This window comes from Perna viridis, chromosome 3 (genome assembly GCF_037379345.1).
Source record: "Perna viridis isolate PV_CMFRI_1.1 ecotype Kerala chromosome 3, ASM3737934v1, whole genome shotgun sequence".
Taxonomy (NCBI): Eukaryota; Metazoa; Mollusca; class Bivalvia; order Mytilida; family Mytilidae; genus Perna; species Perna viridis.
In genome coordinates, this window is record NC_142447.1 from 50493778 (window position 1) to 50519638 (window position 25861).

Below are 25861 nucleotides of genomic sequence, written 5' to 3' on the forward strand. Positions count from 1 at the left end.
AATTTCTAATAATATAAATAATTTCTAATATTAGAAATTTAATTTTTAATATAAAAAAATAAAAGAACGATTTTTAAATATTAGGAATTGATTTTTAATGTAAGAAAATGATTTTTAAATATTAAAAAAAAACCATTTTCAAACATTAAGAAATCAATTTATAATATTTAAAAATCAATTTCTAATATTAGAAAATAAAAAAAAATTCTACAATCGTTTTTAATATTAAAAAAACTATTTTTAATATCAAAAATTCAATATTCAATTTCTAATATTAAAAAAAATTTTTTTTTTAATATTAGAAAATCATTTTTTCAATATAAGGAAATGATTTTTTTAATAATAAATGTAGCGAATAAAATTGTTTAAACTTCGGGCAAAATATGTATAAGTGTGGCACATGAAGAAAAAAAATCACTGAGATTTTATAGTATTATCCAAGTCTCTATCCTCAAAACATCAAGAAACCTCCAGTTTTTTTCCCTTCATAAGAAGTCAAAATATCTGTGTCATAGATGCTGCAGGATAAATTTTAATAGCTTTCCAGTTGTTTTCTAGATGTATAGAATGTAAAGACCAAATGGAGAAAAATGATGTGTCATCTATTGTCTGCATCTTACACAGAATGGTATAAAGCTGGGGATAAAGAAAACAAGACACAACAAAAAAACTAAAGCACTAACAATATGAGCTAACCACCAAAAACCGGGAATTACATCGGGTGCTCCGAAAGTAACGAAATTACAATGGAAATCAAAGGAAAAACATTATAAGAAAGGAATATAAATAAGTGAAACAGGCAAACTAGCCTTAGAAGTGAATGGAATGGACTGAACAGAATAACTCAACAAACTTAATTTACACTAAGGTTTCAAATCTGTCATTCAATACAGGCGCGTAGCTGCCGTTAGGCAAAAAAGCTTTTGCCTGCACTTAATTTTGCCATTTTTTTTTTAAATACATCCAGGAGAGGCATAAATGATGCTCTAAAACGCTATCTCCGCGGAGCTTCGGGGGGGAGGACCCAGACCCCCTGCCGTAATTTTGCCTACACTTCAATTTGGCCTCAGCTACGCGCCTGCTATATGACATTGAAAAAAAGTATCTTCGCCCAGGGAATGTATATATTAGAAAACCCTTACTTCACTTGACACTGTCACTTTTCGGGGGTGGTAGGCTTGTGGTATTGATCTGAGGAAGCCAAAATACATTTATACCAATTTTTTACTGCTTTTAATCAAAGAAATGAATTCTCGTGAATTCATGTTGTCATGTCATGTGATTTACATTAGTTTCGTTTCGTTCCAATTTTCTGGCTTCCGTTACTTGATTTACAAATGCACATATCGACATGGCGGATTTTTCGACTGTGCAAATTTCAGACCTTCCTAATTTAGTTCAAATAAAAACAGACCTAATAAAGGCGCATAGAGAATGCTCGCAACGTAAACTTCTTAACAGTGCAAAGTGGTTAGTGGTCTCTTCTTTCTCTCTCTCATCATTTCTAGTGTGAACCATATTTCTGTATTTTATTTGCTCAAAACAAAATGAATCGAATGCGACAATACGTCAACAGCTAATGATTAATTGATTGGTTGTTGGGGTTTAACACCCGAGCGGCAATATTTCAGCATTATTCAGGCGATGAACATGAAGTGGATGATAAAATGAACATGAAATGATGAAATGAAAAATGGGATGGGACATAAGGATGATGGGGTCGATAAATTTTGATTGCCACTGGAAATAGGGAGAGGTGGGTAGGGTTAGGCAATTAAGCCTCCTGTGGATGAGCCCTATGGTTCATACTCTGGGAGAATACTACAGAAGGGTTCTTTAACATATGAGGAACATAGCATCTTTCCCAACACGGTGCACTACTATGTATTGCGGTAAGGTTTTCTGTATTATAGCCTGATAACCCCAGCATATAACGCGCCAGGGGTACCCCCATTCCACCACCAGGGGCACACAACCCAGTTGCTCCGTGGGCAGAGCAATCTAGCCCCCAGCTAGAGTTCTGAGCACTACTTTTACGACAAGCTTAGCACTGCTGCAGGCCTATTCTTTTGACACTCGAACCTGCACGGGGCTGTCAACAGCTAATCATACTAGATCTATGATACTTGAATTTACGTTGTGATTTTCATATTGGTTGAGTTACAGGTCCAAGGCTTTTCAATTTGGTTAATGCCGAGGGCCAATATCTGAATATGCTGAGCCAAAGACATATAGCTCACTATAGTAACAAGCTGGTTATTATGTGTACTTTCTAAATTTCCCTTAAGGTTTCCCAGTATACTAACGAAAAAAATTCATGTCATGGAAGTAACAAAAAGTAACTGTCCTTACGGAGAAATTTCATCATTTCCTTCAATCAAACAAATAAAAAAAATATAGGTTAAGATTACATTTCAGTAAAAATATATTCATCTTTTCTGATAGTTTTCAAGTCTTTTTCTAATTTGTTTTACTTACTTAAAGAAGTGAATACAATGTTTTTAAAAACTTTGGGAAACATGTGGATGTATGTACGTGTATCTCCGCTGTTCCACTGTTGCTGTTGTCAAGAACCTAACCCGCCTCGGAAAAAGTATAACTCTGATTATATTATCAAAATTGCAGCATAGCTTTTCTAAGATAGGAAAGGCAATCATTGTCTTGTTTGGAATTTGCAGCTGTCGTCCGAATTTTGTTTACGTCACATGTAAAATATTCCCACCATCCGTGGAGAAATGTAATAGTTCCGGTATCTGCACAGATTGAAACTGAAGTGGATGTTGCTAGAGATGCCCTTAAGGGATAAAAAATGTAAAGTATTGTGAACTGAAGTGCTGTAAAGTTATTGACCATTTTGAGAGCGAGGGGTATGGGGATGGAAATTTCTTTTTTGGGGGGGAGGGAGAATGTTCATTTATTGAAAACAAAACTCCCCCATTAGTTAACAAGACAGATTTTCTAATAGAAATATTGATTTTTCTTGCTGCTTAAATATAAATAAAAATATTGCACTTGTCATTCGGGTTGACCCCCCTCTTTGTAATGTCCTTTATTATTTTAGTCTCGTACAGACGGTACATGTATGGTAAAGCTCACGGTGCTCGCCTACACCATATTATATAGATATATAAATTTACCTGTTCATGTTAATTTTGCTGCATGTATAACTTATATTGCATATGTATTTTTACACAAACCCACACATAAGTCTATGCATCTAGTTCAATATGGAATAAGCATTGCCTAAATTCGCGAGGTAGAATTCTAGCAAATAGGCTTCTGTAGCAGGGTTATGTTGCTACAACATTGAAGTCATCACTACAAAAGTTTTATGGTTGTCATTATGAACTCGTGGGTTGTTACGGTGTATCCATCTGCGCCATGAAAACTGATTTGTTCAACTTGTCATAGTTTTCCTTTCCTCTTTTGTCTACCCCAGACTTGACTTTTTATATGCAAGTCGGTGGGTGTTTCTAGTAAAGCAGAGGACGCTTACTCTACCAGTGTACCTGGTCCATGCTCCCAGTTTTTAGTGGAGTCAAGAGTTGCTCATTTACTTTTGTTACTTTGTATGTATGATTTTAGTTACTTTATGTTCTTTGTTGTATATTGTCTGTTTTCCATGTCTGGTTTTTGTCCCGGATTACATTCTTTTGATTACTGCTTTAACCTTGGTTCCTTTGATTACTCTTACATACATGTACTGTCTGTGCGAGACTCGTAAAAGTATTAAAGGTCATTACAAAAAAGGGGATGGATGAAAATTTTGTTTTGCAAGTGCAATATTTTTATTATATATCAGCTGCAAGCAACATCAATATTTTCATTTGAAAATCTGCCTTGTTAAATAATGGGAATTTTTTTTTTCAATGGATGAAAAAATAATGTTTTTCCAAAATCCCAACCCCATCCCCCTTTCCCCTCGCTTTCAAAATGGTCGATTACTTTATAGCGCTTTGCCATATTTATAATTTTTAACCCTTACAGGCATCTCTAGCAACATCCTTTTCAGTTTTAGCTGGTCAGATCAATTTGTACAGACACCGAAAATATTACAGTTCTCCACAGATGGTGGGAATATTTTACACATACCATTGTATGTAAACAAAATTCAACTGACAGCTGCAAATTCCAAACAAGAAAATCATTACCTTTCCTATCTTAGAAAAGCTATGCTTCAACTTGAATAATACAATCAGAGTTATATTTTTTCCAAGGCAGGTTAGGTTCTTGGCAACAGAACTGTGGAACAGCGGAGATACACATATGTACATCCACATTTTACAAACTTTTTAAAAACTTCATATTCACTGGTCTTCATTTGATAAGTAAAAAATTCGAAAAATACTTGAAAACTATCAGAAGGGCTGAATTTATTTTTACTGAAACCTAATCTTAACCTACTGTACATATTTTTATTTATTTGATTTATTTTAAGGAAGCGATGAATTTTCTCTATAAGGACAGTCACTCTTTGTTACTTCTTGGACATGACTTTCTTTTTGATAGTATATTGGTGAAATTTAGATGTACATGTAATAGCCGTAAAGCTCACACCGCTTTGTAGTGCTCGCTTTAAGTTTTTATTTTGCGAGAGAAAATCTAGCACAAAAGATGATGAGGGGTCTACAGAAGATTTAGTGCTTATTTTCCGATCCAAAGACAGTGGCATAAAGGTATAAATAATGATACCTTTACAATAATGTATAATTCACTACAGGTTTCAACAAGTATGGAATAGGCATTGCCTAAATGTGAACACATCATTTCTTATTTACAAGTTTTAGGTTTCTCTATATATTGCACATTTATGCAGAACATGCATAAAAGGAGTAATTCAACAACTTTTCACTGCCAGTCCATCAGTTTGGCACAACAATAATACTGTCCTGTCCAAAAAAAATTAACCTGACTACTCCAGTGGTCCAGCACATTTTGGGAAGACTGTCATATATAATTGAAATAAAGTAAGATAAATAAATTATTTTAAAAATAGTAAAATATTTATGTGTTTTGAACCATAAATGCATTTGTTCTCTTACCTAAAATTCTGGCATTTTCATATTTTTTGTATTTGGAACTGAGTTTGGGGCAAAAGTGAAACGGATAACATTGATTGCTCTCATAAAGTAAACATTGTACATTTTACTATTTAAGTTATATTTTTAGATGTTCAACACTTTGTTTTTAAAAGTTTTTAAAATTTTTATTGGGGACACTTTTTGTAATTTTTGCATCAACACCGTGACATTTGATGACACTCCTGGATGATGATTTTTTTGTTTTTTTTTTTATTCTGTACCCCACTAACTTGTACTTGCTAGTTGCTGTAGAGCTCTTCACTCTCGCTGCGGCAATACTTGCACATCTTGAGCTGTGCTCACTATTATTTATTGTAGCGTAAACTGACCAAAGTTGTTTCAAAAAAATTACAAATTCTTTATTGACACAAACTTATAATACAATACATGGTTATGGTCCAATGGCAATGATAATAAAAACATATTTGTTATACTAACATGTTGAAGCATGTAGCATATATATTATGATAATAACACATTTTTACATTATAACATATTATTTGTTATATCAAGGCAATCAGTTATATAACCAGTTTTATTGTATTATTGTGAAACATTATATTTTAAATTTGTTTGAAAGTTCTGAAACATATTAAGGTAATTTATATTTTGAAACAGTGTTAAACATTTGGTTTAATATGCCTTAATAAAAAATGCTCTTCATTTTCAAATTCTGCTTCTTTACAAATTTAACATTTTTTTCTGACTTATCAATATTCAGATGTCTGCCATTTTTAATCATCAAATTATGTGGACTTTTACTTATTGCTGCTCTAATTAAAAATTTTTTTAATGGCATCAACGTAAGCTGGTCTATAACCAGCAATGTAGATGCTTCTAAAAAAAATCCTATTTAGGTGACTCATTTATTTTGGCATTTTGATTTTGAATGCATTGGTCAACAATCCTTAAAGTTAGTTGCATTATATAATGTTTTATGCCATTAGCATTTTGACTGAATATAAGAAACGTAAGGTTTTGTAACCCATGGATTTGAAATATTTTTATTTGTATGTATGTCTTTGACCATCTAGACTTAATATGTGTTCTAAATTTTTAATGCAAGAAATTAGAATTTTACCTTTAAGAGGTATTCACTCCAATTCAGCTCAACAAGAATTGAATTCACGCTAAGGTTCCTAGTGCATTATCTTAATAAATTTAGCAGGGTGAGACACCCTGCCCTTATTTTGGCCACTAGTAGCCCCCTCCTTGCTGATGCTATGCCCTTTTCAGTCCATACAACATGATGCCAAATGCCTTTTTTTGGGATCAAGATCAGAATCATGGTAGAGGTTTTTGTTAATCGTAGGCAAAGGGTGACAACTGTAGTGAATTTTACTCCATTGCAAGAAAAAAATAAATTCAATTTTAAAATGCTGACAGCAGGATTTCATTCGTTAAAATCAACTAAAATGTGAAATTTGATAAATAATGTAAAAAGGGAAAATACTGATCCTTAACAATCTATTTTTTACAGAACAATTTTTTGTGTAATATAATCAAAAAGTAAACATGATTACACCAATTTTTTACCCAGTAATAGATTACATATGATTACTTGTAATCATAAATTACAATGATTACTTATGAAAGTGTAATCCATTATGATTACCCAATCCCTGTTTGATAGCATTGTTCTCCCCAGGATTTTCAGATAGTGCTGTATTCAGTGCATGTGACACGACGTTTATATGTCTCGTTTCGAAACGTGCCACTTTGTATTTAATGTATTATATAAAAATTGATCAGTGTATTAAAAATGTACATTTGTACATTGCTGTTTATGTTTACATGAATTATTTGTAGATAAATATTTGCCCTTTTTTCTTCTATTGCAGTAATTATAACATTAATACCATTTTTTTTTCTTTTTAAATTATCTATCATAGTAATTAAGTTTTATAACCTCCTCACCTACTCTTGTATATCAAAATTTAGAATATTTATGATTGGTACTTTTTGTATTTACTTCCCTTATCTGGAGCTCTGAGTGATTGTTTTAACCTTTTTGTGCAGTCACACAGTGTGTGTTATAGGAAATCTGGCCTATATATATAAATATATCAGAGAGAAAAAAAGCATTACCTAGTCAAATGTTATTTGAGTAAAAATACAAATAGCACCATCCATAATAGGCAAGGCCCAAAATCATATTACAAAATGTTTTAATGATTGATCTCTTGGACGAGTTGGAACAGGGGATGTAGGACACTGTTCTTTAAATTTTTGGTGAGAGCTGAGGGCTGCAGTTGTAGATCCTAGAGCTTATGGCAAAGTAAAACACATTATTTTTAATCATTTTTATTTATATGGTTACAGTGCAGGACATGTTCATTGTTTTATTTACACTGGAAGGAGAGTGGTACACAATTAGGCTGTAATTTATACAACATAGTCTTATGATTGAAGGTGGTCTGAGCTTTTTCTCAGAGAATTTCCATGGGAATGTCAACTTTTTATGCTCTTATTAGCCAATACTTTATAAAAACTGTAATAAAATAACCAACATGTTGGTACAAAAAAGGTAGAAACCTAAAATTAACAAAAAAAGATGGATATAAAAACATGATGTAAGTAACATGCTTAAATTGATGCATGTTCTCATAATTTTCTTAACAATTTGAATAATTATGTAAGCAAATTATATTTATACATTGTATGTGTACTATTCTACATGGTAATATGACTATTGATGAAGTGCACTGACAGGATTTTTCTGCCACATTCTCTATGGTACAGGAATATTCGAGAAATGCATTTAGTCCTTGTCTATGATGCTAAGAGGAATGGTTACGACAAACTTGCAGGATTATATGATAAGTCAAACATAAATACTTTTGGTCCTGCTGAAATTTTCAAAATGTTTTAAGTAACTTTTGGTATGACAAACTCCAGAACATTTTGTCAATTCTAGAAGAAGAAACCCATATATTGTGTCTGCAATAGGACTTAAAACCAGTAAAGAAAGTGACAGTTACTACATGTGTATAGAAAAATAAATTTCAAAATAAACAACAAAAAAACAGGACTGTAAACTTTGAATTTTAGAGGACTCAATTTTTTGCAGAAATGTAGATCAAGATGGTACACCCAATAGTACTCAGCATTGAATCATCAATCACCATATTTTCTTTTTTTTTCACAGGGCAGCAGAATTGTCCTCAGCAGTAGATGCTCAAATAGATTATCAACAGATAGTTCAAGAAACCAAGGTACTATTCTAAATACATATTCTGAGGATTCAAATTTTATAAGGTTTACATACATGTATATAAGTGTTGTATTGACTCATATTCTATTTTTATTTATATCCTTAGTATTTTGAATATTTATGTTGATGCTGTATTTACAAGTATGTTGTAGGTTACAGACCACCAATTCAACCAATGAGCATTTGGAACGTACGCAAAAATAGTCCTACACAGAAATTACCCCTGTTCCTCATAGTGCTGTGAAAAAAGGTCTCATTTTATTTTAAAAATATACACAGTTTCTGAAAGGAAAAACATTTCTGTACATTTTATAGGTGCATTTTGCTTCTTGTGATGTGAAGCCTTATCTCCATAATGATTTCTAAATATATCCCTATCTTGTGAAAACACTGGGATTTCCCATGCTATTTATAGACCCTTCACTTCCGGTGACCAGTAGTGCACTGCAAGTCTGCTAACCCCACATGCCATTCTGAGGATTGTGAGTTGACCTATGTAGAATCATGCTGATATATAGTCCTCTGCAGGTTAAAGTTAAGGTAAAGTCCAGAGAAGCCATTGAAAATTGTGAAATTAGCATAGAAGCCTATGGGAAGTGGAATTAGTGGTTTTTAGCAGTATGTGGTTACTAGTGGTGTAACACATCATTTTTTTACCTCCCACTTTGTAGTACAGTAATAAGGGTGTCTGTCCCTACTTCCTTCATTCCATTACACAGAAAGGACCCATCTCTTACCTGTTACTCCTTCTATACCACAAAATGGAATTTAATGAAACTTTCATTGAATTTACATATCGTAATTTACATGTTGTCATATTACCATTGTGTACCCTCATTTTCAGATTTTCATACATATCAATTTGGAGTAGAACCCAGCTCAAAGGGTGCATGTGAATTAGATAAATAACATGTCAGAGGCACCTTTTCTTGCATTTTCCAAAATTTTTGGTACCTGTAGATAACTTTATTTGACCTGTTTTTGGACTATACCATCTTGGTACCTGTAGATAACTTCATTTGACTTGTTTTTGGACTATACCATTTTGCTTATTTTGTAGCATATTTGTACAGAGGACCTTGAAATATGTAATATGCTGGCTTGTTTTATTTATAATTGGTCAATTTTGTGTCACTCATTTATTTTTTATACATGAAACATATAATTGATGTTGTCTGTTTTAAAGAACTTCTTCGAGGAGTATGATAAATTTGCATTGGCAACAAGTTATTTTGATCTGAAGGAATATGACAGAGCAGTTCACTTTCTACAAGACTGTACAAGTCCCAAAAACTATTTCCTCCAAATTTATGGGAGATATTTAGCAGATGAAAAGAGAAAAGTTGATAATGCATCTGACTCTATAGGTAAGTACTGGTAGTTGTCACTTATTAGTTTCCTACTGGCTTTAGCCAAAGGGGACTTCACCCACTTTTTTTCTAAACGCTTGCAGATTTTGATCTGATTTTTGGTAAGTGATTTTGATCTGATTTTTGGTATGTGATTTTACCCTTATGAGTAACAGATCAAGTTAAGGTTTCATTCCACTTAACTGATTTTTGTCTGAGTTATGGCCCTTGAATTTACCAAAATTTAAGTTTTCCGCACTTTTTTTGAAACACTTGCAGATATGGAGCTGATTTTTGGTATGTGAGTCGACCTTGATGAGTTTCAGATCAAGTTTACATTTCGTTCCTCTTTGCTGACTTTTTCCAAAGTTACCAACTTTCAGTTTTACACACTTTTTTCTACAGAAAATCTGCTTACATTATCTCAATGTGACAATATGTTAATATAACAGAAGATCAGGTTATTCTATTCATTTAGATTGTTATGGAATTTGAAACCTAATCTGTCCAATTGTCTGCATCTGCTAAATGGATTTGAATATCTTTCTTGTCTTCGTCCATATCCCTTCTTCCGTTAAAAATCAAGGTTATTTCCTCAGTTTGTCATTTATACTTGATGATCCAAGGTAGTATTTGGGTCAGTGATATGAACAGCTGGTAAGGGACTATGTATTGTTTTGCAATACTCTCAGAATGCTTGTTGAATATAGATTTGGTCTGAACAATAATATACATACTAATAAAAGTTGTATTGAGTAGCACCACATGTTGTAAACATTCTTAATTGAAATTTCAAAGAATGATTATTTTGTTAAAAAGAATTTTATTTTTCATAAATGGTTGCAATATCCAGGTTGAATGTTTTATCTTATTTTCCAATGGAAAACCACAAACAATGATGCATTTGTCATTTCTTCCTGTTCAAATTTAACTAATACTGTGTTCCTGTATTTATTTAAAGTGTCTATATGAGCTAGATGTGAATCATCATTTTGTCCCTTTTAAGCTCATCTGGCCAAAGGCCATGTGAGATATTGCCATCATTTTGTGTTCGCCGTTTGTCCTTGTTGTCGTCTGTCTTCATTTACAATTTTTCAAAACTCTTCTTCTCTGAAACTACTTGACCAAGTACCAAATTTGGTATGAATGTTCCTTAAAGTATTCTGCATAGAACTGATGTGGGGATTTTTTTATCCCCCGAAAAAACATGGCCGCTGATACTAATAATAATCTGTTAATCCATTTAGGAGTTATTGCCCATTTTTGATATTTTTTTTTATCTTTCTGATGTCTTTTCTTTAAAAAATCTACTCCTTTGACATTACTTGACCAATTGGAATCAAATTTTTTCTGAATGTTCCTCAAGGTATTTTGCATAGATCTGATCTGATCATAACAATGAGCTGACAGTGTGTTAAAGACAGATTTTTACATAACCAAAACCACAATAATTTTACAGTCTGCTGTTTACATGCATGTACATACAAAATCATTGCATGTAACATGGTCTTATAAAATTGCACCCTGTTAAGCATTTTAAGATCAAATAGGAGTTGATTTGTAAACCGTTGCACATAAGAACTTGCTTTGAGATTTAAGTTTTAAGTTTATGTTAGTTACAGATGATAGATAAATACAATGTGTGTTTTTTTTCTGATTCAAAGGACCTCCTGACCACTTGGAAAACGAACATCTTAAATCACTGAAGATTGAGCTAAGCAAGAGATATATTATGAAGGAATTAGATGGATTTTGTTTATATCTGTAAGTATGAAAATGATACATTTCTTACTTTAGAGATGGATAAACCTCCTGGTTTTAGCAGTGTAAAGAATTCCTGTTTTATCCAGGATAGGTGTTAAAACAGACAACTTAACTTATATGTGATCACTTTGTAAATTGATAATGCTATTTGAAACAATAATTGAGAACAACTGTTAAATGTGTGGTATGTGGTTGTCAGTGATGGATTATTATATACCATATTCTTCTGTGTATTACACACATCTGTGTATTTCGCGCACCCCCTTCTTGGCAAGGGAGATCGGCAAAAAAAGTTAGTTTCCTTGTAAAACACGCACTGGGAAGCGAGGAAAAATCACTAGCAGAAGACCACATCGAGATGAAAGGATTCCGGTAAATTCCCTGAAATGCATATCTTTCCGTCATTATCTTTTAAATAAAAGTATTTTCTATGTTACCCAGCATTTGCAAGCCATTTATTAATTAAAATAGTTTATTCCCGACTGTGGACCAACATTTTGTCAACATTTATCTCCCTTTGGAGCAGGTGTCTATTCGAAACACGTAAGGTTTTCCATGCGATATCGATGATACTTTAGAAAATCTCGAAAGTCCAAAGGGAATTCCTCATTCTACTGACCCTGCCATAAATTTTCTTTAACAAAATGAAACACCCTGTAAATTTTAGAAACACTGTTGTGTTTGTCTGCTGGGGATTCCATTTTCATTCGAGTTACCTTTTTTTTTCTGCACCTGAATCCAAACATCAATTAGAGAGACTTCGAAATTATACCTGCTCTTACGGGAGGTAATTCTGCAAAAACAGAGGTCTCACTAACCACTTCCGGGTCAAATGGCCTACCCCCCTATGTAGTACCAAAAACTGAACCTAGACATATGCATTGTAAGTGCATTATTTGTGTGTATTATGATTAAAAGTGGTCAAAATAAAGCTGAGAATGTGTACTTTAAAATCATATATGTAATTAACTACAAAAGTGTATGAATATTGTTTACATGTGTGAGTAATTTGCCTCCATGCTGTCAGTTAGCAGAACAGGTAAAAATGTGGATTTTCAGTATTATTTATTCAAGTAAATTTTGTGAAAAATTTCTACAATCATCGTACCATTAGCACAATGATTTTGGAAGCCTTACTTTCCAAGCTTCACAACGGTATGCAACTTTAAGATATCATTTGTCCTGGGAATTCACTGTGAGACTTTGAAAATTACATTTTTAACATGTAAAGTAATGGAAACGTTAGAAGTGGTTAGTGAGACCAGAATAAAATATGGCTGCATCCCGAGCTCCGCAAGTAGGGAATAAATAGTGATGTATTGGATCTGAGTCGGCTGAAATGTTAACATTTCCTGTTCGAATACAAATCAGGTAATTCACTAAAACAATGGTGTCAAGTCCAACCGTTTATAAAAAGATGTTTTAATTTTCCAAGTTGTGTATTGATATCTGACATCTGGAAACAGTTTATCAAGCGGATTGAAGGATTAGTAATAATTGTTTCACCTTTTAAATTGATCTTTTGTTATTTGATAATTAAATGAAAATGGGCCCGAGGACAGGTTGGCACTCCCGGTATTGTGTATTTAACGCTCCACCGCACACAGGTGAAGAAGTTATAATTAGACGACTTGATTTGAGAGAAAAATAAGAAGCTAGTTATGGTTTTTTGTACAAACTGTGAAATGCAAGGAAACGGCATTGATGGATAAAACAACTATCAAATAGCAGTAAACCTTTAATTGTTTATTTCACATAAAACTCTTCTCAAAAATACAATGGCTCGATGTTGTTTTTAGTTGAGGACTGTGGTTCTGATTCCCGAAAATTATGGACCTGAAAATTATGTCTCTAGAAAAAAAATCTAGTAATTCATTGTTTTGGTGTATACCGCGCATCCCTCTTCTGGAGCAAGGAAAAATTTGAAAAAAAGTGTGCAGTATACACGGAAGAATACGGTAAAAATGTTTGCAGTATTCTTCCATTTTGTGCTCAATTCACATATAAATTTTAATGTGATATAAATTATCAATGAAAAGACTAATATACATTAATATTTCATTTTACTGAATAATAGCAACTGAGTACTGTGAAAGTACATGTAATTTTATTGGTGGAAATCAATTTTCATGGATTGCAGACAAAGCAATGGTTTCGTGGATTCTTAAATTCCAGGTTTGACATTCCTCACAATACAAATAAAATGAAAATATGTATTTCATAAGGAATTTAGGTCAACCATGAAATCCACAAAAATTGGTACTCCACAATTATTAGATCCTTCACAGTACATTGAAAGGGACATGTTACAGTTTTCAACACATCCTTATAACACCTTTGATCCTGTACTTAGTTCATTTATTGTTACACTACGTAACTATTACCCAGTTCCAAAGGAGATCGGGTATACTCTTTAAGTTGCTAATATTTGATAGTGACTTCCTGCACTTGAAATTTCAGTACTGTACATTTGTATTTGATTTGCATAATTATATACTGGTAATACTAGACCACCTTATGCTGCAGATGGGTGCCATACAAATGTCTTTTCTAGTTTCATACGAAGTCAAAATGTACCTCATAAGTACCATACACATATGTTCTGCATGTGTATTTTATTTGTATGAGAGCGGGAAGTTTACAATAAAAGATGAAATGATCAGTTAGCGTTGAATTTTCTGTAATATAGCTGAGAAATGCCTAGTTTTCGAGTTGTTTTGATTGAGAAACATTTGGGTCGTCATGGTTACAAAGTTAATTTAAGAGCATATCCCAACTTTGCTTGAGTTTATACCCATTTTGGCCCACTTGAAATTTGCCATTCTTAGCCGATTTACAAACTGTTGTGTTATACAACAAAGTTCATATTCAGTACATATATGATATAAAACATTACCACACAACCTCTAATGAACTTCAAAAAAGCTGACACAATATAGTTCTAAAATGTGTGGTATATTTTCAAAAAAGGAATACACTTATTTTGCTAGTAATGTACAAATGTATGATGTCAAATGATGTGAAATGGAAAATAACATGACCGTATCTTATCAATCATCATCCCAGCATAGTCTTCCTTAAATCTATGATTTTTTAAATTCTGAACCAAGTCTATACATATATCTATGCCAGGATTTATGGTGAAAATATAAAAAAAAACAGACTGATTGGGAGTTAAGTTTAGTAGATTGTTGGATTTGCTGGGATGTTGAAAGCAAAACAAAATCAGTAGCATAGAATATTTGACGATTAGCGATTTTGAAGACTTTGATTTACCTCTTTATGTCCATCCAACTACTCAAAATAAATCTTTTTATCCTATTTTGTATTGCTACGACACAGCCACTTGATATTTGGTATGCAACTGAAATTATGTGTCACATACAGCAATTACTGATAACTGATGTGTGACATATTCATAAATGATAAAATAATATTTTATCTCCATTGTTTAAGGTATGGTGTTGTTTTGAAGAAGTTAGACTTGTTGAAAGAAGCTTTAGAGATGTTGGTGGAAGCAGTTAATTATGAACCGTTACACTGGGGAGCCTGGTTGGAGCTTGCAGTTCTTATACCTGACAAAGAAACTGTAGGTTTATAATTTTACAACTGCATATTTTAAGTAACTCAATGTGTAAAATGTTGAATTTTTTTCAATACTTTGTTCTTAATCTCACTTACAACAAACCATATACATGTACCATGTTAATCTAAAGATGAATTAATTGACCTTTGATTGGACAAATACATTACAGTCACATTCAAATGAAATATTTGATTTTCAACAATATTCAGTACCAAATATATTGTTGTAGTTACAGTCACTTTCCTTGCCAAACCATTGGATAAAAAATCTGTTCCTTGGTCATATGTATCTTGAACTACAACTGAATGAAGAGGCATTGAAGATTTATCAAACCCTGGTGGATTGTGGGTTTTCTAAAAGTACCTACATAGTGTCACAGATGGCTGTGGTGTATCACAACATGAGAGGTGAGAAGGAAATTTGTTCTTGTATGAACTATTGACCTTTTCATCGTCCATGGCAGTATCTGATACAATACCATTTCCCTATATGAAATCCTATTGAAAACATATAAATACCATATGATTTTCAGTTAATTATTTTTTATGAATGAATTGTTAGTCAGAAATATGTTTTTCATGGAGGTCCTAAACATATAAAAAAACATATGATAAACATATGTTTTTCTGGTGTTTTTTCAATACATATGAAAAACACATGTCACATTTTTTCCTATGAAGGTAATACTATTGTTCACCTGTTTTGGTTTTTTTTTTATCTGAAAGAGTGTTTCCCCTACCGATCCTAATTTTTTGTGCTTACCCTAAAATTTCACCCCTTTTTCGACAAGTGAAAAGTCTGAATGTGTCTACAGAAATAACCAGTCAAAAACTTTTTTAAAAAAAAATTTTAAAAGTTTTACCTATCTACTAACCCTAGTTTTTGAGAACATGTTACTGGAAACACAGTTTTTTTTTGTTTCTGCCTTAGGTAATGCCTTTATTGTCCTGTTTTCATTATTATTGTTTTTTACCTTTTTATCTCAGTGAGTTTAGAGTTTCCACTTGTATGATATAGACTTTGCTTTTAGTTCAGAGAGATGGTAGGGTAATAAATTTTCATGAAATTCTACAATCAAAGTAAGTGGAAGCTTTTAATTAATTTTAAAACTCAAGTAATCAGTAACTTGTTCATAGAGAAAGTAATCAGTTACTTGTTCATAGAGATAGTAATCAGTTACTTGTTCAGAGAGATAGTAATCAGTTACTTGTTCATAGAGAAAGTAATCAGTTACTTGTTCATAGAGATAGACATGGCTGTACCTGCATTTGCTGAGCTTCAAGAACTAGATCCTTACAGATTAGAAAACATGGATACATACTCAAATTTACTTTATATCAAGGTAAAGAGTAGACTTATTTTAAAATAAAATATCCTAATATGCTGTATTCTTTGCCATTTTGTTATATGAAATGAACTGTTTACCAAAAAAATGTGGAAATATATATTTTTATTTTATAGCTTCATAAAAACAATGAAATTAAAAGTTTTGTAATGAAGTTCATTACAGTATACAATAATCATTATCAACATTCAAATAGACACAAGTTGTGACTCTAAACACATTTACATATCCTGATAAAATCAGGCTGATATGATATGTTAAATATTGTCGGTCTTTATACACATGTGTTGAAATTGTAATGGTATACTGACAATACTGTGAATTTGTAAATTATTTCATTAAATACACAAAACAATAATTCAAGCTATATTAGGAAACTAAGAGAAAAGTAGTGAAGTAAAATTTTCCTTAATATTTAAAATCTCATTTTGGACTAATTTACTGTATAACAATAATAAATGCGAGCAATGATTTCTTAATTAAGTTTATTTTATGGTGTTTTATTTTTTCAGGAGATGAGAGCTGATCTTGCTCATTTAGCCCATCGCTGTTGTGATATTGATAAATATAGAGTAGAAACATGTTGTGTTATAGGTAAGTTTTTAGTGTGGTGTAAAGATTATGGTAGCTCTTAGGCAACATCGATGTTTAATGCACTCATTTGATTGATCAAGAGATATGGTAATTGAGATCAGTTTAAGGTTGTAGTATACTCAGTTTATAGAATATTTTGTTGCATTCTCAAAATCTACTAATTCATATAAGGAGAAGTTAATTTTCAGGTTCTCTTCCAACTTGGAACAAATATGCAATTTCCAGATTGATTTTAGTCTGATATGGTTTTCAAGCATTGTTACACCAAGACACACAGTAGTGGTTAAAATGAATATCATCATCGTTTTCTTTGTAAAGCTCTACACTATAAAGACTGGCCTATTTTAGGGATAAGAATTGTCAACTGCACATATATTACAAGTAGTGATATTCAGAGTAAAAAAAAGTTTATACCATATATACTCGCCTGTAAGTCAGATTTTAGGGACTACATTCTTTACTACTGGGAAGGGTTTCAAATTTTAGACAAGATCTATCTTGTGAACTAAAATTTTCAGCTTAAAAAAGTCAAAAGCTTGATAATTGACATGAATGTGGCACCTACAGTGAACAGCCAGACCATCGCTGCATACCCTAATGTTTAATTGTAAAGGTCAGTTTAATAAAGACTGTCTTCTACATTGAACAGCCAGACCGTTGCTGCTTACCCTAATGTTTAATTGTAGTTTTCTAAAATCGTCAGTTTTAGAAAGTCTGTGTTCTTGTACTGTTTAATGCTAAAATATGATGCAGTAAAAGAATATCTGCTGTTTAGTCTTTATTTTGCCACAATACTGACCTTTTATTATTTTATTTGTATTTTCCACTCATCCATTTTGTGTATTGATTTTTACCTGTGTACATTTATATAGCCAAAAACTCAAAAGGTGTAATAGAAAAAAGACCCAATAACATGCCATAATTCATGACAAAAGTAATCAATATTTTAGCTGTTTACGACAATTCTTTTTAGGAATTTCTTTTTCTTAAGATAAAACCTCTTAGCCTACTGAATATCTTCAAAAATGAGTTGTTAGAGTATCATTAACTTTCTGTTTTATTCTTTGTTGTTCCCTATTTTTATGTGCATCGCCAAAGGCGGAAGCAGGTTTAGGAGTTGGGTCACTCCATCTGTAAGTTTGTAAAACTTCGGCTTTTCATTGCAACTCCTCTGAAACTACTCAACATAAATTTAAACTTAATATGTAGCAAGAACACCATATGTAGTTGTGCATAATCTTGAGATATTGATTCTTTAAATTTTATGAGAGTAATGCCCTTTTGAACTTAATTTACCATAAATCATCATGTATCAGTTTGTCATAACAACTCCTCTAAAAACTTCCAAACAGAATTTCATAAAACTTGGTATGTAGCAAGAACACTATATTTTGTTGTTTACATGGTAAAGAAATTTTGATTGTCTCTTTTTAGCTTACCTGGCCGAAGGCTGTGTGAGCTATTGCCATCACTTGGCATCATTTGTTATCCGTCGTCGTTGTTAATAATTTTTAAAAACTCTTCTCCTCTGACACTACTTGACCAATTTGAACCAAACTTGGTATGAATGTTCCTTGGGGTATCTTGCAAAGAAATGATGTGGGGATTTTTGATCTGTCGAAAAACATGGCCACCATACTAAAAATAGAATGCAGTAGTTTTTTGCATATATCTCCAAAACTGTTAGGTTTAGCTAAATTCTTACAAGGTAAAACCATTAAACATGATGAGATTTATCTGTGGTCAAATATTGGTTTTAATCCGTTAAGCCATGTTGGAGTTATTGCCCTTTTTTGACGTTTTTTGCTATTTTTAAAGTTATTTCTTTCAAAAATCTTCTCCTCTGACACTACTTGACCAACTGAAACCAAACTTGGTATGAATGTTCCTAGTGGTATCCTGCATAGAACTGATGTGAGGATTTTTGATCTGTTGAAGTAACATGGCTGCCGTTACTAAAAATAGAACATAGGAGTTAGAGAGTAGTTTTTCGAATATATCTCAAACTGTTAGATTCAGCTAAATTCTTTCAATTGCTGAAATGATTTGTATTATTAGGACAAAAAAAAAGCTTCATGGATAAAAGTTGTCAGACGACTCCTTGTAAGAGTTATTGCCCTCGAAAGCGGAAAATGACATTTTTTGGGAGGTTTCAGCCATTATCTTGAAAACTATGATAGAAAGAAACTTTCAATTGCTGAAATGATCCATATGATAAATCCTACCATTTTTCTTTAGTCAAAATTGATGGACAACTTCTTGTTAAATTTATTGCCCTTGAAAGGCGAAATTCAGCCAGGTGAGCGATTTAGGCTGCTGGGAGCCTCTTGTTTATGGAAATCATATCCTTTGAAGCACCTTTTCGTCCCATTTTCCTCAGTAACTATAAAGCTGCAGCTGCAGTCCAGATATTGTTTGTTCTAGCTTGTAAAGATTTCAGTTCAGGTTATTGGTTGTACCAAATTAGACTGAAATTAAAAATGGCTATATTGAAAAAAAATGACATTTTATTATTCACTATTATAACACTCTGGCATGTAATTATTTATTTGATCATTTATTGAAGTTATCAAAACAAACCGGTTTACTCATTAAGAAATGATAGCAATGCAGCTGTCAAAAATTAGACTGACTTATGAGCGGGTTAAGGCTAGATTCCAGAAATTTTTTACTAAAATGGTAGGGTCTGACTTGTAGGCGGATAGACTTATACTGGAGTATATGCAGTAGGTTTCAGCACTATAAACTTTTTGTTTTGATAGAATTCACTTGAACTTGCACACAGATGCTATGTGTTGGATGCATATGTACCTAACAAGATGAATAAATATATTGGCTCATGCTTGCAAGGAAAAATATTGAACTTGTAAGCATTTTACACATCAGTATTTTGCTTGTTACAGACCTGATTTTGTTCTGTTTAAGCAGAATTTTGCTTTTTTTAAATTAGAATTTCCTATTACTGGTAGTCTTTTTTTCTACTGTATAAATGCTCAGACATTAAACCCCAACAATCAATCAATCAAACAATCATTTTCTACTGTATTTGTACAGCTGATTATTTGTAAAACACTATTTTGTAGTATTTGTGATCACTGTTATGTTTATGTTTCAGGCAACTACTACTCACTACGACAACAACATGAGAAGGCTGTGATGTATTTTCAGCGTGCATTAAAACTTAATCCTCATTATTTATCTGCTTGGACGCTGATGGGTCATGAGTTTATGGAACTGAAGAATACATCTGCTGCATTACAGGCTTATAGACAGGCTATAGGTTTGTTCTATTCATCACAAGTTGTTTGGAAACTAGTCATTAGACAGAGCAAAGTATTGTTCAGTCGTAAGTTATGTTGTTTCCCTCTTGCATAGAATCGTGTAAAGATTTCAGGATATGTTTCACATACTCATAACACTTAAAATGACAAAATCCTTATAAATAAATTCATGTCTTAATTAACTGATAATTTATTTTCAGAAGTAACATTCATGGTTGGTTATTTATTGTGTACCATTGATTGAATTAAGGTTTGTTCTTTGTAGACAGAAAAAAAAATCAGTCATTCCTTTGATAACCCATAAAAATATGATAATTTCAGAGGTTAACAGGAGAGACTATAGAGCATGGTATGGGTTAGGACAAACTTATGAAATATTGAAGATGTATCACTACTGTTTATATTACTACAGACAAGCACAACAACTAAGGTAGACTAACATTTGTCATTTCTATCAAAGCCCTGAATGTTTCTACCTAAGTCAAAAACGTTTATTGTTGTTCTGAATTTTTTTTAACAAGAATGCATAATTCATAACTAAAGCCACATTATTTTGATGTTGCATCAGTGTTTTGTTATAAAATATTATTTCTTCCATACATACCTATGTTCAAGTGTCAGAACATTTCAAAGCACATAAAATATCATTTTATAAAATAAGTTAACATGTCACTACTACATCTAGCATCAAGTATTATATTGTAAACATGTGTATATTTCCAGGCCTAATGATTCCAGAATGGTAGTAGCCTTAGGAGAGTCATATGAAAAGTTGGAGAGATTACAGGAGGCCAAAAAATGTTTTAGGAAAGCACACAGTATTGGTGATGTAGAAGGAATGGCGATCATAAAGTTAGCCAAGTAAGTTTTGTATACTTCCTGTAAAGGGAATGTCTATTATAATATTGGCCAAAAAATGAAAGTTCTGCATACTACCTCTAAAAGGAATGCCTTCTATAAAATTAGCTAAGTACATGTATAAAGGTTCAAGTCAACTTTTCCATTTTTATTTGGCTAAGCAACTTCGAAGAATTCAACATCAATGAAATTATAAAGGTGGTCTATTGAAAGATTGCAATCATTTTATTTTGGTTAAGCTTAGTTATATTCACATTTCTACTCCATTGTGTCATGTTACACTTCTTGTTTTATGTCTTGCATCTATCACTATATCTCTTGTAGACTACATGAGAGACTGGGAGAGGAGCCACATGCAGCTGCAGCATACACAGAATATGTTAATGAAGCCAACAGGCAAGGGGTAAATATTCAGGTCTCATTCAAAGGAGAAACACCAGCTGTTTAAGTGTACATTTTTCTTTTCATTTTCTCTCGATATTCTTGTTGATTTCGTACAAAAGTTTGTCCAGGCCATAACTTTTATTGGAATAATGAATAAGTGAATGGTAGCCACATTTAAAAAGAAAAAAGGAACTACATACAAATAAAATATATATAAAATGTAAAAAATAAAAAAGGTAAGAAATATGGGTCCAAATTTTCAGCTTAAGGCCTTCATGGGCAAAAAGTATTGAAATGAAAACATCTGACGACCAACACCACAGAGACAAGGTGCCCTTCAAAATTAATCTTGTTCATTGTGAAGATACATCAGGTTTAAGATGAAAAATTATAAAATTGTAAGTGAGCTGATGAAAAGCAATTAAAAAATTGGTTATTGTGACTAAATAATGTGGGTTGTGACAATCATCTATGAACTTTTGTTGTTTTTTTGCCTGAGAATGTTTCCAAATGGACAGTTACTTTCATTTTGTCAACACTGTGGTTTGCCTCTCAAAAATAATCACCTGGACAATCCTTTCAATTGGTGGCACTTAGTTTGTGTTCTACAAAATGATCACACAACCTCTGATAGGTCTTAACCATTTTACAGTGTTTGCAAACAGCACAAACGACATTTTCTGACGTACAGGTGAAACCATCATTTAACTTAAAGACGTTGATCTTGACCTTTGACCTTTTTTTGTCTCACCTGTGACATCAAAAGGTGAGACTAAGGAATTGTGTTTCCCGCATCCACATTAAGATTTTCATGTTATGTTTTCTGATGAGGTCACTTTGATATGAACCACTAACGCTAGGTCAATAATATTTGGTATGCAAATGCATCAGCATCACTCTACTACAAATCTGTATCCATTTCATGCATATGCCCATGCAGTCACAGTCTCTTGACTTTAAAATTTGAATTTCACATTAAGTTTTTCATGTTAAGATTTCTGATTAGGTCAGTTTGACATGAACCACTTATGTTAGGTCAATCCTATTTGAAATGCAATTGCATTAGCATCATTCTATCACATATCTGTATCAGTTTTGTGCATATGCTTCTGCAGTCATGGTTTGAGATTATCACTTTAACACAGGTCAATATGCAAACAAACTATACCCAAGGAATCTGTCCTTTTAGGTGGTGTCAAAAGGTTGAATTGATATCATATTTTGTCCATTACATATGAAATTAGTAACACTGTTACCACCAATCAAGTCTCGAATAACAACATCCATATGTGACAGGGGAAACATCTCTGTGATATAAGTTTATAGTTTTTTTTTTTTTTTTTTTTTTCGATTTAAAGTAATTAATTTTTCCTGCTATTGACTAGCACATAATGCTTATGACTTTGTGGAAAAGAGAGAAAATGTTTTAGTGTACTTAAACAGTGCTTACTAGTTCTAATTATGTGGTACTGATAGTCTGTTCTTTTTAGCAGACTTGAGGTAAAATTGTTGAATTAAGCATATTTATGCTGTTAAAAAAATATATAAAAATAGAACCAGTCATCATCTATTTTTTGAAATATTGATGCAATTTTTAGCTACTTGGTACATCATTTTTCAGATATTATTTCAACAGGAACTTTGAAAAAAGCTCTGGAGAATGAAAGAACACTGTCTATGTGATATTAGTAAGAGTTAAAACTTCATTATTTTCTAGAAAAGCAGAGGACGCTTACCCTTGCACCTCGTCCATGCTCCCAGTTTTTAGTGGAGTCCGAGTTGCTCATTTGCTTTTGTTACTTTGTATGTATGATTTTAGTTACTGTATGTTCTTTGTTGTGTATGTCTGTTTTCCATGTCGGGTCTTTGTCCCTGGATTACATTCTTTTGATGACCACTATAACCTTGGTTCCCTTGATTACTCTTTCAGATGTCTAACCCAGAAGATTTAAGCCAAGCATATAAATATCTAGCAAATTACCATTTTAATCAAGGACAGTTAGATGATGCTTATGCTGCTGCTCAGAAGTGTACAGAGTTTCAAGAGGTTTGTTTTATACAATATTGTTATGACCCTGGATATTAGGTTCATTTCTTGTAAAAAAAAAAAACAAATTGTCAGGTTTATTTTTAAAAGAATTTCTTCTGATATTCTTATTAAAAATATTCCATAATCCAAGAAGAGCAAACACAAAGGCATTATAGAATCTTAATCAGGTCAAAGTTGTTTGATATCAGTTTTTTTATGTATAAAAATATGCATTTATCCTTCAATATTACTTGAAAAAAATATCACCATTAATACTCCTAGTAATTCCTCTGACTGTTAGTTCACCATTAATACTCCTAGTAATTCCTCTGACTGTTAGTTCACCGTTAATACTCCTAGTAATTCCTCCGAGTGTTAGTTCACCGTTAATACTCCTAGTAATTCCTCCGAGTGTTAGTTCACCATTAATACTCTGAGTGTTAGTTCACCGTTAATACTCCTAGTAATTCCTCTGACTGTTAGTTCACCATTAATACTCCTAGTAATTCCTCCGAGTGTTAGTTCACCGTTAATACTCCTAGTAATTCCTTTGAGTGTTAGTTCAATATTAATACTCCTAGTAATTCCTCTGAGTGTTAGTTCACCATTAATACTCCTAGTAATTCCTCTGACTGTTAGTTCACCATTAATACTCCTAGTAATTCCTTTGAGTGTTAGTTCACTATTAATACTCCTAGTAATTCCTCCGAGTGTTAGTTCACCATTAATACTCCTAGTAATTCCTCTGACTGTTAGTTCACCATTAATACTCCTAGTAATTCCTTTGAGTGTTAGTTCAATATTAATACTCCTAGTAATTCCTCTGACTGTTAGTTCACCATTAATACTCCTAGTAATTCCTTTGAGTGTTAGTTCAATATTTTGTTTTACATTTGATTGATTTTTGTAGACAAGAGAAGAGGCTAAAGTAATACTACGGAACATTCAGGAATTACGTTCTAAGAAAGAGATGGGTGCTGATGTGAGAATGGATGATAGTTGTGGTTCAATAACAACAGAGAGATTTCATGGGGCAGATCATACACCTATTAGTACTATATCTCCTGTAAACCTTAGATTTACTGATTCTTGTTAATGCATGAAATATATGTGTAATTAGATTTCATGTTAATTTATTATGCCTTGTCAATAATACAAATTTTAGTCAGTATGAGGTATATATGTTAACATGATTTGTTATTGATCAACTTTATCCTGACTTCCCACTTTTGTTATACCCCCTGCTTAAGGGGAGGTATATACTGGTAGTGATCATGGTGTCTGTCTGTTCATTCAATCCAAAACTTTTTCCTTACAGTTTTCTCTGCAACTTCTTAATACAGCCTCTTGCGGTTTTAGCAAGAGTTCTTTGTATGCCAAATTATGGAATCTGGTTTCAGACTGGAACATCCTCAAACTTCTGTTACACAACTTTGTTTATATTTTGACCGTATGGAGTGGTTTTTTTTTCGTGAGCTTTGCTCATAATTTTTCTAGTTTTCAATAAAAAAATGCAAATTGGCTATTTTTAGGTAAATCTGCAAATGTTCAAAGTGCTGTTATTAAGCTACTGTTCAACATTCTCTACTTCAGATAGCTTGGAGGCTTAGTTTTAATGTATACTGGAATATAAAGAATAGAGTTCAAAAATACAAATATTTTTGTTACCCAAAATTTGTTTTTATATTACTTTAATCGATCAGAATATTTCCATTCATATAAAATGTCCTCTGTTAGATAATCTTGGAAGCATGTCAAAGAATATTCCAACATTTTTTTCTTGGTGTTCTATGATTCTAGGTTAGAGATGATATTTGAATAATGAAATCAGCTTTGTGATAAAAGCTGAAAGAATATTTATAACAAATATTTATGATGAATATATGTCCAAATACATGCATTATCTACAATATATTTCTGATGCTAAAGTTATACTTCAAAAACAATGAAAGGAAATGTGATTTTATTGTGTATACATAGTTGATAAACACTAAAGAAGTTTAATTTATATGATTACTTTATACATGTAATCGTAAAATATGATCCGCTGAAATGTCTCCTTCCAAAAAAATTTCATCATTTAATAAATTTCCACAGTGAAATATTTGATTTTTTTATGCAGAATCTGAATTTGTTTAAAGACAATTTTGAAAAACTTTTTGACATTTCCTTTCAACTTTAATTTGTATACTGGTGTATTCTTATAAAGAATAAGATACAACCCTTCTACTTTGATAATTTATTTTATTCTGTAATGAAGACAATGTGTGGTTGCCTTGCACTTAATATTCATCCTAGGCAATACATGTATTTGTAAGTGATAACTGAAATTTGTTCTTATAAAGTTGTGGATTTATAATAAAAATCTAGTGTTAA

General features: G+C 32.2%; 1 protein-coding gene across 4 annotated transcripts; it reads left to right on the top strand.

The window, feature by feature from the left end:
• Positions 1 to 1315: 1315 nt before the first annotated feature.
• LOC148622767 (cell division cycle protein 23 homolog) lies at positions 1316 to 25861 on the top strand. Of its 4 annotated transcripts, none has more exons than XM_088572944.1 (14): positions 1316 to 1470; positions 8230 to 8296; positions 9482 to 9662; positions 11309 to 11408; positions 14865 to 14997; positions 15224 to 15401; positions 16212 to 16336; positions 16852 to 16933; positions 20049 to 20213; positions 20536 to 20644; positions 20938 to 21075; positions 21397 to 21475; positions 23387 to 23503; positions 24396 to 25861. In XM_088572944.1, exons 1-14 carry the CDS (start codon positions 1352 to 1354, stop codon positions 24579 to 24581), a joined length of 1779 nt encoding a protein of 592 aa, XP_088429070.1. In that variant the 5' UTR covers positions 1316 to 1351; the 3' UTR covers positions 24582 to 25861. The 4 variants fall into 4 exon arrangements, with proteins under 4 accessions (XP_088429070.1, XP_088429071.1, XP_088429068.1 ...); XM_088572945.1 differs by having other exon boundaries at positions 16239 to 16336; XM_088572942.1 differs by having other exon boundaries at positions 20049 to 20279; positions 24396 to 24606.

What these genes read in the sequence shown, in the direction of transcription:
- LOC148622767 (XM_088572942.1), top strand. Translation starts at nt 1,352, where the DNA reads ATGGCGGATTTTTCGACTGTGCAAATTTCAGACCTTCCTAATTTAGTT. An exon ending in CAAATTTACTTTATATCAAG is followed by an intron (nt 16,337 to 16,851) that starts GTAAAGAGTAGA and finishes TTATTTTTTCAG; the next exon opens with GAGATGAGAGCTGATCTTGC. An exon ending in GCGATCATAAAGTTAGCCAA is followed by an intron (nt 21,076 to 21,396) that starts GTAAGTTTTGTA and finishes TATCTCTTGTAG; the next exon opens with ACTACATGAGAGACTGGGAG.